The 12,800-nt window shown below is 59.1% G+C and overlaps 1 protein-coding gene across 1 annotated transcript in view; it reads left to right on the top strand.

The window, feature by feature from the left end:
* pelo (pelota mRNA surveillance and ribosome rescue factor) overlaps positions 1-12,596 on the top strand; it is a 39,216-nt gene extending 26,620 nt beyond the window's left edge. The window contains 11 exon segments of the mRNA XM_069927121.1: positions 440-479; positions 481-600; positions 1,185-1,245; positions 5,162-5,296; positions 5,299-5,322; positions 6,316-6,362; positions 7,391-7,464; positions 9,230-9,301; positions 11,322-11,396; positions 11,799-11,830; positions 12,270-12,596. Of these exon segments, the coding sequence (XP_069783222.1) occupies positions 440-479; positions 481-600; positions 1,185-1,245; positions 5,162-5,296; positions 5,299-5,322; positions 6,316-6,362; positions 7,391-7,464; positions 9,230-9,301; positions 11,322-11,396; positions 11,799-11,830; positions 12,270-12,364 (775 nt within the window). The 3' untranslated portion in view covers positions 12,365-12,596.
* The last annotated feature ends 204 nt before the right edge of the window (positions 12,597-12,800 follow it).

Below are 12,800 nucleotides of genomic sequence, written 5' to 3'. Positions count from 1 at the left end.
TGAAGCCCAAGTATACACCATATATCACTCTGTCCTCTTCCCCCTTCCAGTCTTCTCTCGTCTGCCAGATGCAGGGGGGGACTGTCTCCCTTCACCCATCCAGCCCCTGAGCTGCCGGCCCCAAACCTTATCTGTGATTTCTACCTAATCTCAGATGTATCCCACTGCTTCTGGCCTCCTCTCTCCTTCCCGCTCCCTCTCTCCCACACCCCCTCCCTCCCCACTCTTTCTCCACCTCCCTCTCCCACGCCCTCTCTCCCCCTCCCCTTTCTCTCTCCCCTTTCCCCTTCTATCCTCTCTCTTTCCCCCTCACTCCTCCTTCTCTCCCCTCTCTCTCCTCTCCCGCTCTCTCACTCCACTCCCCTTCCCACCCCCTCTCTGCCCCACCCATTCCTTCCCCCCATGCCAACATTCTCTTCTCCCATTTGCTGCAGAGCAGGCCCTGCGATCCAACCCACGATGCTGATGTGGCAGCAGTGGGTGATGCAGGAGGGCTTGGCCCACATCTGCCTGGTGCGGCCCAGCATGACAGTTCTCCGGGCCAAGTTTGAGACCAGCATCCCCCGCAAGCGCAGAGAGAGCTGTGCCCAGCACGACAAGGTGAGGAGAGAGGAATGAGGTGCTGGGAATTATAAGGGCGACCAGGGGAAGGGGAAATTGGGGAGGAGGGAGACGAGGGGAGGAGCAGGGGAATGGGGGGTGGGGGTAGTAGGCAACTATGGGGAAGGAAGGTAACTGAGGGTAAAGGGGCAATCAGGAGGAAGGGAACTGAGAATAGGAGCAACCGGGGGTAGGGAAACTGGGGGTAGAGGGGTAACTGGAGGTAGGGGGCAACCGGGGAAGAGGAAATGGGGGAGGAGGGATAAAGGTACAGGGTGGGGATGAGGGAGATGAGGGGGAAATGGGTGGAAGGGGTAGGGGTACCAGGCAGGGCTCAGGGGATTAGGGAAGAACTGGGTGGGGGATAACCAGGGAAAGGAACTGGGTTGGGGAGGGTCTAACCAGGGGAGGGATTTGGGAAGCAGGGGAACCAGGATGGATGGACACAGGAGGTGGGTGCAAGCAAAAACTGGGGTGAGATGGGATCTGTGGAGCTGGAGGGAAGGGAGGCCGGGGCTTAGGGGAAGAAAACTGGGGGTGCAGGCAAGGTGACTGTGCATGATGGAAGGTTCTGGATGTTTCAGGCTCTGGAACGATTCTATGAGTCGGTGATGCAGGGGATCCTTAGACATCTCAACTTTGACGGTAGATTTCCTATCTCCGCTCCGCCACTCCCACTCTTTTCGTTCCCCCTCTCTCCATAACTCCCTTGCTCCGCTCCCTCATTCTACTCCCCATTCCCCCCTCTCCCCATTCCCCCCTCTCCCCATTCCCCCTCTCCCCATTCCCCCTCTCCCCATGCCCCCTCTCCCCATTCCCCCTCTCCCCATTCCCCTCTCCCCATTCCCCCTCTCCCCATTCCCCCTCTCCCATTCCCCCTCTCCCCATTCCCCCTCTCATTCCCCTCCCCATTCCCCCTCTCCCCCATTCCCCCTCTCCCCATTCCCCCTCTCCCCATTCCCCCTCTCCCCATTCCCCCTCTCCCATTCCCCCTCTCCCCATTCCCCCTCTCCCCATTCCCCCTCTCCCCATTCCCCCTCTCCCCATTCCCCCTCTCCCCATTCCCCCTCTCCCCATTCCCCCTCTCCCATTCCCCCTCTCCCCATTCCCCCTCTCCCCCATTCCCCCTCTCCCCATTCCCCCTCTCCCCATTCCCCCTCTCCCCATTCCCCCTCTCCCATTCCCCCTCTCCCCATTCCCCCTCTCCCCATTCCCCCTCTCCCCATTTCCCCCTCTCCCCATTCCCCCTCTCCCCATTCCCCCTCTCCCCATTCCCCCCTCTCCCCATTCCCCCTCTCCCCATTCCCCCTCTCCCCATTCCCCCTCTCCCCATTCCCCCTCTCCCCATTCCCCCTCTCCCCATTCCCCCTCTCCCCATTCCCCCTCTCCCATTCCCCCTCTCCCCATTCCCCCTCTCCCCATCCCCCCTCTCCCCATTCCCCCTCTCCCCCCATTCCCCCTCTCCCCCATTCCCCCTCTCCCCATTCCCCCTCTCACCCCATTCCCCCTCTCCCCATTCCCCCCTCTCCCCATTCCCCCTCTCCCCATTCCCCCCCCTCTCCCCATTCCCCCCTCTCCCCATTCCCCCTCTCCCCATTCCCCCCCTCTCCCCATTCCCCCTCTCCCCATTCCCCCTCTCCCCATTCCCCCTCTCCCCATTCCCCCTCCTCCCCATTCCCCCTCTCCCCATTCCCCCTCTCCCCATTTCCCCCTCTCCCCATTCCCCCTCTCCCCATTCCCACCTCTACCCATTCCCCCTCTCCCCATTCCCCCTCTCCCCAGTCCCCCTCTCCCATTCCCCCTCTCCCCATTCCCCCTCTCACACATTCCCCCTCTCCCCATTCCCCCCTCCCCATGCCCCCCTCTCCCACACCCCCCTCTCCCCACTCCCCTCTCCCCACTCCCCCCTCTCCACTCCCCCCTCTCCACTCCCCCTCCCACTCCCCCTCTCCACTCCCCCCCTCTCCACTCCCCCCTCTCCACTCCCCCCTCTCCACTCCCCCTCTCCACTCCCCCCTCCCACACCCCCCTCTCCACTCCCCCCTCTCCACTCCCCCCTCTCCACACCCCCCTCTCCACTCCCCCCTCTCCACTCCCCCCTCTCCACTCCCCCTCTCCACTCCCCCCTCACACTCCCCCCTCTCCACTCCCCCCCTCCCACTCCCCCCTCTCCACTCCCCCTCTCCACTCCCCCCTCACCCCCCCCCACTCCCCCCCACTCCCCCTCACCACCCCCCCTCCACTCCCCCTCTCCACTCCCCCCTCTCCACTCCCCCCTCTCCACTCCCCCCTCTCCACTCCCCCCCATCCACTCCCCCCTCTCCACTCCCCCCACTCCACACCCCCCACTCCACTCCCCCCTCTCCCCACCCCCCACCACTCCCCCCTCTCCACTCCCCCCTCACACTCCCCCCTCTCCACTCCCCCCTCTCCACTCCCCCCCCCACTCCCCCCTCTCCACTCCCCCCTCTCCACTCCCCCCTCTCTCCACTCCCCCCTCTCCACTCCCCCCTCTCCACTCCCCCCTCACCACTCCCCCCAACTCACTCCCCACCTCTCCACCCCCCCTCTCCACTCCCCCCTCTCCACCCCACCCTCTCCACTCCCCCCTCTCCACTACCCCCCTCTCCACTCCCCCCTCCTCACTCCCCCCTCTCCACTCCCCCCTCTCCACTCCCCCCTCTCCACTCCCCCCTCTCCACTCCCCCCTCTCCACTCCCCCCTCTCCACTCCCCCCCTCTCCACTCCCCCCACACCACCCCACCTCGCCCACTCCCCCCTCTCCACTCCCCCCTCTCCACTCCCCCCTCTCCACTCCCCCCTCTCCACTCCCCCTCTCCACTCCCCCCTCTCCACTCCCCCTCTCCACTCCCCCTCTCCACTCCCCCCTCTCCACTCCCCCTCTCCACTCCCCCCTCTCCACTCCCCCCCCTCTCCACTCCCCCCCCTCCTCCACTCCCCCCCCTCTCCACTCCCCCCCCTCTCCACTCCCCCCTCTCCACTCCCCCCTCTCCACTCCCCCCTCTGCACTCCCCCCTCTCCACTCCCCCTCTCCACTCCCCCCTCTCCACTCCCCCTCTCCACTCCCCCTCTCCACTCCCCTCTCCACTCCCCCTCTCCACTCCCCCTCCACTCCCCCTCTCCACTCCCCCCTCTCCACTCCCCTCTCCACTCCCCCTCTCCACTCCCCTCTCCACTCCCCCTCTCCACTCCCCCTCTCCACTCCCCCTCTCCAACTCCCCCTCTCCACTCCCCTCTCCACTCCCCCTCTCCACTCCCCCTCTCCACTCCCCCTCTCCACTCCCCCTCTCTCTCCACTCCCCCTCTCCACTCCCCCTCTCCACTCCCCCTCTCCACTCCCCCTCTCCACTCCCCCTCTCCACTCCCCCTCTCCACTCCCCCTCTCCACTCCCCCTCTCCACTCCCCCTCTCCACTCCCCCTCTCCACTCCCCCTCTCCACTCCCCCTCTCCACTCCCCCCTCTCCACTCCCCCTCTCCACTCCCCCCTCTCCACTCCCCCCTCTCCACTCCCCCCTCTCCACTCCCCCCTCTCCATCCCCCTCTCCACTCCCCCTCTCCACTCCCCCTCTCCACTTCCCCCTCTCCACTTCCCCCTCTCCACTTCCCCCCTCTCCACTTCCCCCTCTCCACTTCCCCCTCTCCACTTCCCCCTCCCACTTCCCCCTCTCCACTTCCCCCTCTCCACTTCCCCCTCTCCACTTCCCCTCTCCACTTCCCCCTCTCCACTTCCCCTCTCCACTCTCCCCCTCTCCACTCTCCCCTCTCCACTCTCCCCTCTCCACTCCCCCCCTCCACCCTGCCCTCTCTTCACAACCCATTCTCTCCACTCCCCCCTTGCTCCGCTCCCCCACTCTCCACTCATCCCTCTTCCCACTCCCACTTGCTCCGCTGTCCACTCCCCCTCCACCCACTCCACTCTTCCACTCTCTCTGTTCCCCCCTCTTCACTCTCCCTCTCTCCACAACCCCCTCACTCCACTCCCCCACTCTCCACTCTCTCCACTTCCCCTCTTCACTCACCCTCTCCATTCCCCCCTCTCCACTCCGCCCTCTCTCCACTCCCCCTCACTCCACTCCCCACTCACCCCTCCCCACTCACCCCTTTCCCTACTCCTCCAATGCCCACTCATCCCTCTCCACACTCCCCCCTCTCTTCACTTCTCACTGCTCTCCACTCCCCATTCCCCCCTCTCTCCATAACCCCCTCACTCCACTCCCCCTCCCTCCACTTCTCCCATTTGCTTCCCCCTCCACTTCCCTCTCCCTCTGCGCCCTCCCTGATCTCCCCCTCTACCCTGCCCCCTATCTCCCCCATCCGTCTCCCACTCTTCCTATCTCCCTTCCTGACCCCCTTCCCCATCTACATCCTTCCCCATCTACACCCTCCCCATCTTGCCCCTCCCTGTCTCCCCCTTCCCATCTCATCCCCATCCTGTCTCCCCATCTCCACCCACCCTCCTCCCCCCTTTCCCTGTCTCCAACTGTCTCCCCCAGCCAATTCCCCGTCTCCCCCCCTGACCTGTCTCCATGTCGCCCACAGTGGTGAAGTGTGTACTGGTCGCCAGCCCCGGCTTCGTGAAGGAACACTTCTGCACCTACATGTTCGAGAGGGCAGTGAAGGCCGACATCCGGCTGCTGCTGGACAACCGCTCCAAGTTCCTTCAGGTTCATTCCTCCTCGGGCACAAGTACGCACTCAAAGGTGAGGTTCCAACGGAGAGTACCCCTCCTCTGGAGAGTTAGGCAGGGTGAGTCCATGGGGAGGAGATCCGATGGGGAGGTTTCAGGAGGTAGTGGGGTCTGTGGGAGATAGGCGGGGGAGAGTGGGGTCCGTAGAGGTGGGACGGAAGGGGATGGGGTTCATGTGGGGGAGGGGGGTGGTTCTTGGGGAAGGGATGGAAAGGGGTGGGATTTGTGGAGAGGTGGTGGGGTCTATGGGAGATGGACGGGGTAGAGTGGGGTTGAGGATATGGGGAGGGAACTGGAGGGGGTGGGGTCCATGGGGGGGGATGGAAGGTGGGTGAGATCTGTGGGGAGGGGAAAGGAAAGGGTGGGGTCTGTGGAAAGGGGGTGAAGTCCGTGGGGAGGTGCCACCGGGGGGGGTGGAGAAGACAAGAGGTGGAGGGGTGCATGGAGAGGGGGCGGGAGGTGAGGTCTGTGGGGAGGGGATGGGAGGGTTTGAGGTCTGTGGGGAGGGGATGTGAGGGGGTGGGATTTGTGGGGAGGAAAGAAGGCAATGGAGTCTGTGGGGAGGGAACAGGAAAGGGTGGGGTCCATGGGTTTTATTCCGTGGGGAGGGGACAGGAGGGATGGGGTCCATTGGGAAGTGACGGGGTCTGTGGGTTTGGGTCTGAGGGGAGGGGGTGGGGTCCTTGGGGAGGGGGTGGGTTCCTTGGGGAGGGAGTGGAGCCTTGAGGAGCTTATGGGAGGGGCTAGGGTACATGAGCAGGGGATTGGAAGCATGAGGAGGGGTCGATTAAATGCAATCATCCCCAAAACCCCATCCCCACAAAGGATGCACAGACCATGGGGCATGGATTCAGGGGTCCAGCAACACCACGGTGGTCTTTGTGATGGTGATCAACCAGGGGCAAACCGAGTTCTGGGGTCGGGAGAGGGAGTGGGGGTCAGAGGGAGGGGGGAGTCGTGTTTGCTGGATACTAAGTTCCACCCCTCCTTGGGGCCTTTCTTGCAGAGGTGCTCTGTGACCCCAGTGTGACGGCGCGGCTTTCAAACACAAAGGTGAGTGCAGGGGTCACCACCTACCCAACTATAACCATTTCCCCACTTAGATAACCCCCTCCAGTCCCTTACATCCTTTCCTGCCTCTGAAACCCACTCTGGTCCCCTTCACCCCTCCCTGCTTCTGTAACCCCCTCCAGTCCCCGACACCTCTCCCTGCTTCTATAACCCCCTCCCCAACACCCCTCCCTGCTTCTGTAACCCCCCTCTAGTCCCTGGCACCCCTCCCTGCTTCTGTAACCCCCTCCAGTCCCCGACACCCTTCCTGTCTCTGTATTCCCCTCTGGTCCCCTTCACCCCTCCCTGTCTCTGTAACCCCCTCTAGTCACAGACACCCCTCCCTGCTTCTATAACCCCCTCCAGTCCCCGACACCCTTCCCTGTCTCTGTAATCCCCTCCAGTCCCAACACCCCTCCCTGCTTCTGTAACCCCATCTAGTCTCTGACATCCTACCTACTTCTGTAACCCCCTCCAGTCCCCTACACCCCTCCCAGTCTCTGTAACCCCCTGTGGTCCCCTTCACCCCTCCCTGTCTCTGTAACCCCCCCCTCCAGTTCCCGACACCCCTCCCTTCTTTTAACCTCCTCCAGACCCCTACTTCCACCCCCTCCCTGTCTCTGTACCCCCTCCAGTTCCCGACACCCCTCCCTTCTCTGTAACCTCCTCCAGACCCCTACTTCCACCCCCCCTGTCTCTGTAACCCCCTCCAGTCTCCTACTCCCCTCCCTGTCTCTGTAAACCCCTCTGGTCCCCTACACTCCTCCCTGTCTCTGTGACCTCCTTTGGTCTCCACACCCCTCCCCGTATCTTGAACCCCCTCCTGTTTCCAACACCACTCTCTGTCTCTGTAACCCTTCTAGTCCCCTACACCCCTCCTGCCTCTGTCACCACATTAACTCTGACCTTGCTGCAGAGAAACTCTCTAATCATCTCCCTCTCTCCCTGCCCTCTCCCCCCCCCCCCCACATCTATCCCTCTGTCCCGCTTCTCTCTCCCTCTCTCTTCCCCCACTCTCTCCCCTCACCTAGGCAGCAGGGGAAGTTAAGGCTCTCGACGACTTCTACAAGATGCTCAAACAGGAACCTGACCGTGCCGTCTATGGGTAGGATGGGTAGGGATGGGGGCTGTTGGGGAATGGTGAAGGGAGGTTGAAGGAGGGAAGTGAAAGTGGGATGAGGAGGGATGGTCTCGGGCTCTCTGGAGAGGGGTGGTGTGCAGGTGGAGAGGGGGTGGTGCAAGATGGTCGGATGGAGATGGGAAGGTATACGTTACTGGGGAGAATATCCCCCACTAGTCTACTCTCCACTTTCCCCTGTCTCCCCTCTCCCCACCCACCCTACTTCCCTCTCACCCCCTATCCCTCTCTCTCACTCTCAACCCCTATCCCATCTCCCCCTCAACCCTTATCCCCTTTCCTTTCTCCCCATCTCCCCCTCAGCCCCATCCTCTCCCCCTCTCCTCTCTCCCCATCTCCCCTCTCCTATCTCTTCATCTCCCCCTCTTTCTCATTCCTATCTCCCTTCTCTTCCAACTCCCATCTCCCCCACCCCTCTTACCCCTCCTCCTTTCTCTCAACCCACACCCCCTCCCTCCCCTTCCTTCCCCTCCCTGCCCCTTCCTTCTCCTCCTCTCGCCCTTCTTCCTACCCTCCCTCCCCCTCCCTATCCCTCCTTCTGCTCCTCCTCCCCTCCCTACCCTCTTTTCCCCCTCCTACCCCTCTCAACCTCTCCACCCTCCACCACCACTTCTCTCTCCCCCCTCCTCCTCCCTTCCCTCTCCTCTCCCTCCCCCGCTCCTCTCCCTCCCCCTCCCCTTCTCTCTCCCATAGAACAATTACAGTACAGAAAAAACCTTCTTTGGCCCCTCTAGACTGTGCCAAACCACTTTTATCTTTGCCTAATCCCACTGACCTACACCCAGTCCATAGCCCTCCATACCTCACTAATCTATGTCCCTGTCGAAATTCTTCCTAAATGGTAAAATTGTGCCAGCATTTCACCAACTCAGCTGCCAGCTCGTTCCACACTCCTGTGTGGTTCCCCTAAACCTTTCCCCTTTCACCCTTAACTCATGTCCTCAGGTTTGTATCTCACCAACCCTCAGTGGGAAAAGCCGACCTACATTTACTCTCTCTGCCCCCCTCATAATTTTAAATATCTCTATCAAATCTCCCCTCATTCTTCTACAGTCCAGGAAATAAAGTCCTAACCTGTAACTCAGTTCCTGGAATCCGGGCAACATCCTAGTAAATCTTCTCTGCACTTTTTGTATTTTATTGATATCTTTCCTGTAGTTAGGTGACCAAACCTCCATGCAATGCTCCAAATTTGGCCTCACCAATGTCGTAAAGAACTTTAACATAACATCCCAACTCCTGTACTTAATACTTTGATTTATGAAGTCCAATGTGCCAAAAGCTCTCTTCACAACCTTGTCCACCTGTGACACCACTTTCAGGGAACAATGTATCTATTCCAAGATCTCTCTGCCCCTCCACACTCCTCAGTGCCCAACCATTTACCGTGTATCTCTACCTTGGTTTGCCCTTCCAAAATGCAGCACCTCACACTTGTCTGCATTAAACTCCATCTGCCATTTTTCAGCCCATTTTTCCAGCTGGTCCAGATCCCCACCTCTCTCCCTCTCTCCCCTCTCTTTCCTCCTCTCTTGCCCCTCCTCTCCCCCTCTTTCTCCCACCTCTCCCCCTCTCTCTTCCATCTCTCTTCCCCACCCTCACCCACCCTTGTCTCCCCCCCTTACTTCCCAACTGATTCACAGTGGAACAATCTTTGACTGTACCAGGGTGGGCAGTGGGCTGGCAGAGGTGGTGGGCTGAAGGGCCTGATCCTCTGGCACTATGTCTGCAGGGTGAAGCAAGTGGAGCAGTCTAACGAGGCGCTGGCTGTGGAGACTCTCCTTGTCTCGGACAACCTGTTCAGGTGGGTGAGTGGTGTAGGGTCCCGTACTCCAGCGGGGAGATTGCCTGGATGCACAGCAAGATCCGGGGGAGGGCATTCTCTACCCCACCTTCCCGCCCTCAGCATCTGATCTGTCCCACACTTTCCCCTTCCTATCTCTCGCTCCCTCCCTTCACTCCCCTCCCTCTCTCTCCACCCCCCCGTGCCCCTCTCTCTGCCCACCTCTCTCCATCCACCTCTCCGCCCACCTCTCTCTGCCCCCCTCTCTCAGTTCCCTCTCGCTCCACCCCCCTCTCTCTCAATTCAACCGTCTCTCCGCTCACCCCTCTCCTGTTAACTTTGCCTTTAATCCTGACAGGAACAGACAAACTCTGTACTCTCAAAATTTCATCTTTGAAGGTCCTCCGTGTACCTCACACATCCTGGCCCGAAACAACTTATCCCAATCCACACATTTTCTTCAAAATTGGCCATTCTCCAATTTAGAATCTCAACCAGAGGTCCAGACCCATCCTTCTTCATAATTAACAAAACTAATGGTTTTATGATCACTGGCCCCAAAATGTTCCCCTACACATATTTCTGTCACCTGTCCTGTCTTGTTCCCCAATAGGAGATTCAGTATTACACTCTCTCTAGTTGGTATCTCTAAATATTGATTTAGAAAACTTTGCTGAACACATTTGACAAACTCCAAGCCATCCAGCCATTTTACAGTCCTGGGAGTCCCAGTCAATAGGTGGAAATTAAAATCCCCTACTATCACAACCTTGTGTTTCCTGCAGCTGTCTGCTATCTCTCTACAGATTTGCCCCTCCAATTCTCATTGACCATTACACGATCTATAATACAACCCCATAAGTGTGATCATACCTTTCCTGTTCCTCAGCTCCATCCATATAGCCCAGTAGATGAGCCCTCTGGTCCGTCCTGCCTGAGCATAGCTGAGATATTTCCCTGATGGCCAATCCCACTCCTCCCCCTTTCATCTCCATCGTTGTATCACGTCTGATGTAATGTAACCCGGAGCATTGAGCTGCCAGTCCTGTCCCTCCTGTAACCAAGTTTCACTAATGGCCATCGTGTCACAATTCCATGTACCAATCCACACTCTCAGCTCATCTGCCTTTCCTACAATACTCTTTGCATCGAAATAGATGCACCTGAGGACATTTCCACCACTTCTAACATTATCTGCAATCTTCATGTCATCGTTTCCCTCCTTCACTCCTCTAACTGCTCTGGCACTCTGGTTCCCATATCCCCGTCAATCTAGTTTAAACACCACCCTCCCCACCACAGAGCAGCACTTGTAAACCTTCCCACAAGGATATTAGTCCATCTTCCTGTCCTGATGCAAACCGCCCTCTCTCTCCCTACACAATCCTTATGATCCTTATCGTCCTTCAACTCTATTCAGCAACAGATGAATTCTGGCCATCCACCTTCAAACTGGGACTTGAGATTTCACGACCCTATACCGCACTATCCACTTCCTCAATGTGGGTTCTTTCCCCAGGGACACGGAGACCAGGAAATATACATGATTAACCCGGTGTGGGATACGGAGATGGGAACTGTGCACCATGCTCCCGGTGTGGGGTACGGAGACGGGAACTGTGCCCGGTGCTCCCAGTGTGGGATACGGAGACTGGGAACTGCACGGTGCTCCCAGTGTGGGGTATGGAGACGGGAACAGTGCCCGGTGCTCCCGGTGTGGGGTATGGAGATGGGAACTGTGCCCGGTACTCCCAGTGTGGGGTACGTAGACAGTAACTGTGCCCGGTACTCCCAGTGTGGGGTACGTAGACGGGAACTGTGCCCGGTGCTCCCGGCATGGGGTATGGAGACGGGAACTGTGCCCGGTGCTCCCGGTGTGGGGTATGGAGACGGGAACTGTGCCCCGTGCTCCCAGTGTGGGGTATGGAGACGGGAACTGTGCACGGTGCTCACAGTGTGGGATACTGAGATTCGGAAGTGCACCCCACTTTCCCAGCGCAAACCTTGACACCCTGTCTCTCTGGTTCCTCCCCTGACACAGGAGCCAGGATGTTGGCCTGAGACAACGCTACGTGAAGCTGGTGGACAGCGTCCGTGAAAATGGAGGGACCGTAAGGTGAGCGTCCTCTCCCCCAGGGGCAAGGCGGGATAGGGCAGGGAGGCAGAGAGTCGGGAATCTCCGGCGTGGGGGTTAGGATTTCATCTCCTGTGATGCCTGTCAGTCTGATCCCAGTGATCAGGAGTCAATATTTGGGGAGGGGTGCTACCCACCATCCACTGTGGGGCAAAGTCCTCGGAACGGGTGGGATGGGGGTTTTCTACAGTGGGTGCAATTAACTCTTTCCCCCTTCCTCTCTCCTATTTCTCCCCTCTCGCTCTCCACTCCACTCTTTTCCCCTCTCCTCTCTCTCTCCCTCTCTCTCCTCTCCTATCTCTCCTCTCCTCACACTCTCCTCTCTCCACTTTCTCTCCTCTCCATCACCACTCTCTTTCCCCCTCATTCTCTCTCTCCCCACAGGATATTCTCCAGTTTGCATGTTTCTGGTGAACGTGAGTATAACTCCCACCGTCTCCATTTGACTCGCACTTTCCTTTCCTCTTGGGTGAACCACCACCTCCCTTATGAGCCCCTCAACAGAGACACGGCCGCAAACCCTGGCCCCTTTCCCCATCCACCGTCATTGCCCTGATTAGTCATATTGACTAGGCCCAGAATGCAGCCTGGACCTCACCTGCCCAATTGCTCCACAGGCCATCACTGGCCGACCCATCATGCAGCCCAAGCCCAGGACCTCAGGCTTTGTGGAGGGGTGGTGGGGGAGGGTTGGTGGTGGAGAACCAACATGTGTTTCCTCACATGGTTCCAGCTTGGATACCCACTATGTTCCTCTCACGCTTCACCCCTCCTCATTCCCCATATCTCCCTCTCTCCCACCCTCTCTCCTCCCTTTTCCCCAACTTCTCCCCATTTCTCCCCCTCCATCCCCAGAGCTCAGCCAGCTGACCGGAGTTGCCGCCATTCTGCGTTTCCCAGTTCCTGACCTCTCGGACCAGGAGGAAGATTCTGGATCAGAGAGCAACTAGACCCTGACACCATTCCACAACGTCTCAACCAGAACTCTGAACCGGATGGAAAACAGGAGGATGGAGTAATTTCCAAGGTCTCAAAAGGAAGGGATCTCACACTCCCTTGGGACACAGTTTGGGATATATCCTGGAATGGGATTTTATGCATCCCTTCCCATTGGGAATGCCAGGCATCCTGTACTGTGGATCAGGTCAAATTAAAATGTGGCGCATTCTCTCCCAGGATAAATCCTCTCTCTGTCCCATGCCAGATGGAACCTCATTACCAGGATTTATTTTCTGTCCCACTCGCCTCGGAAAGGTGGGAATGTGCCGGTATTTATCCCCAATCCCTCAGGAAGGTGGGAACATGCCAGCGTTTATCCCCATCCTTCAAGAAGATGGGAACATGCCAGCATTTATTCCCCCATACCTCGGGAAAGTGGGATCATTC

Source organism: Narcine bancroftii, chromosome 3 (assembly GCF_036971445.1).
Source record: "Narcine bancroftii isolate sNarBan1 chromosome 3, sNarBan1.hap1, whole genome shotgun sequence".
Lineage (NCBI taxonomy): Eukaryota > Metazoa > Chordata > Chondrichthyes > Torpediniformes > Narcinidae > Narcine > Narcine bancroftii.
Note: the sequence above shows the minus strand (reverse complement) of the source record. Positions and strands in the feature narration are given on the sequence as shown.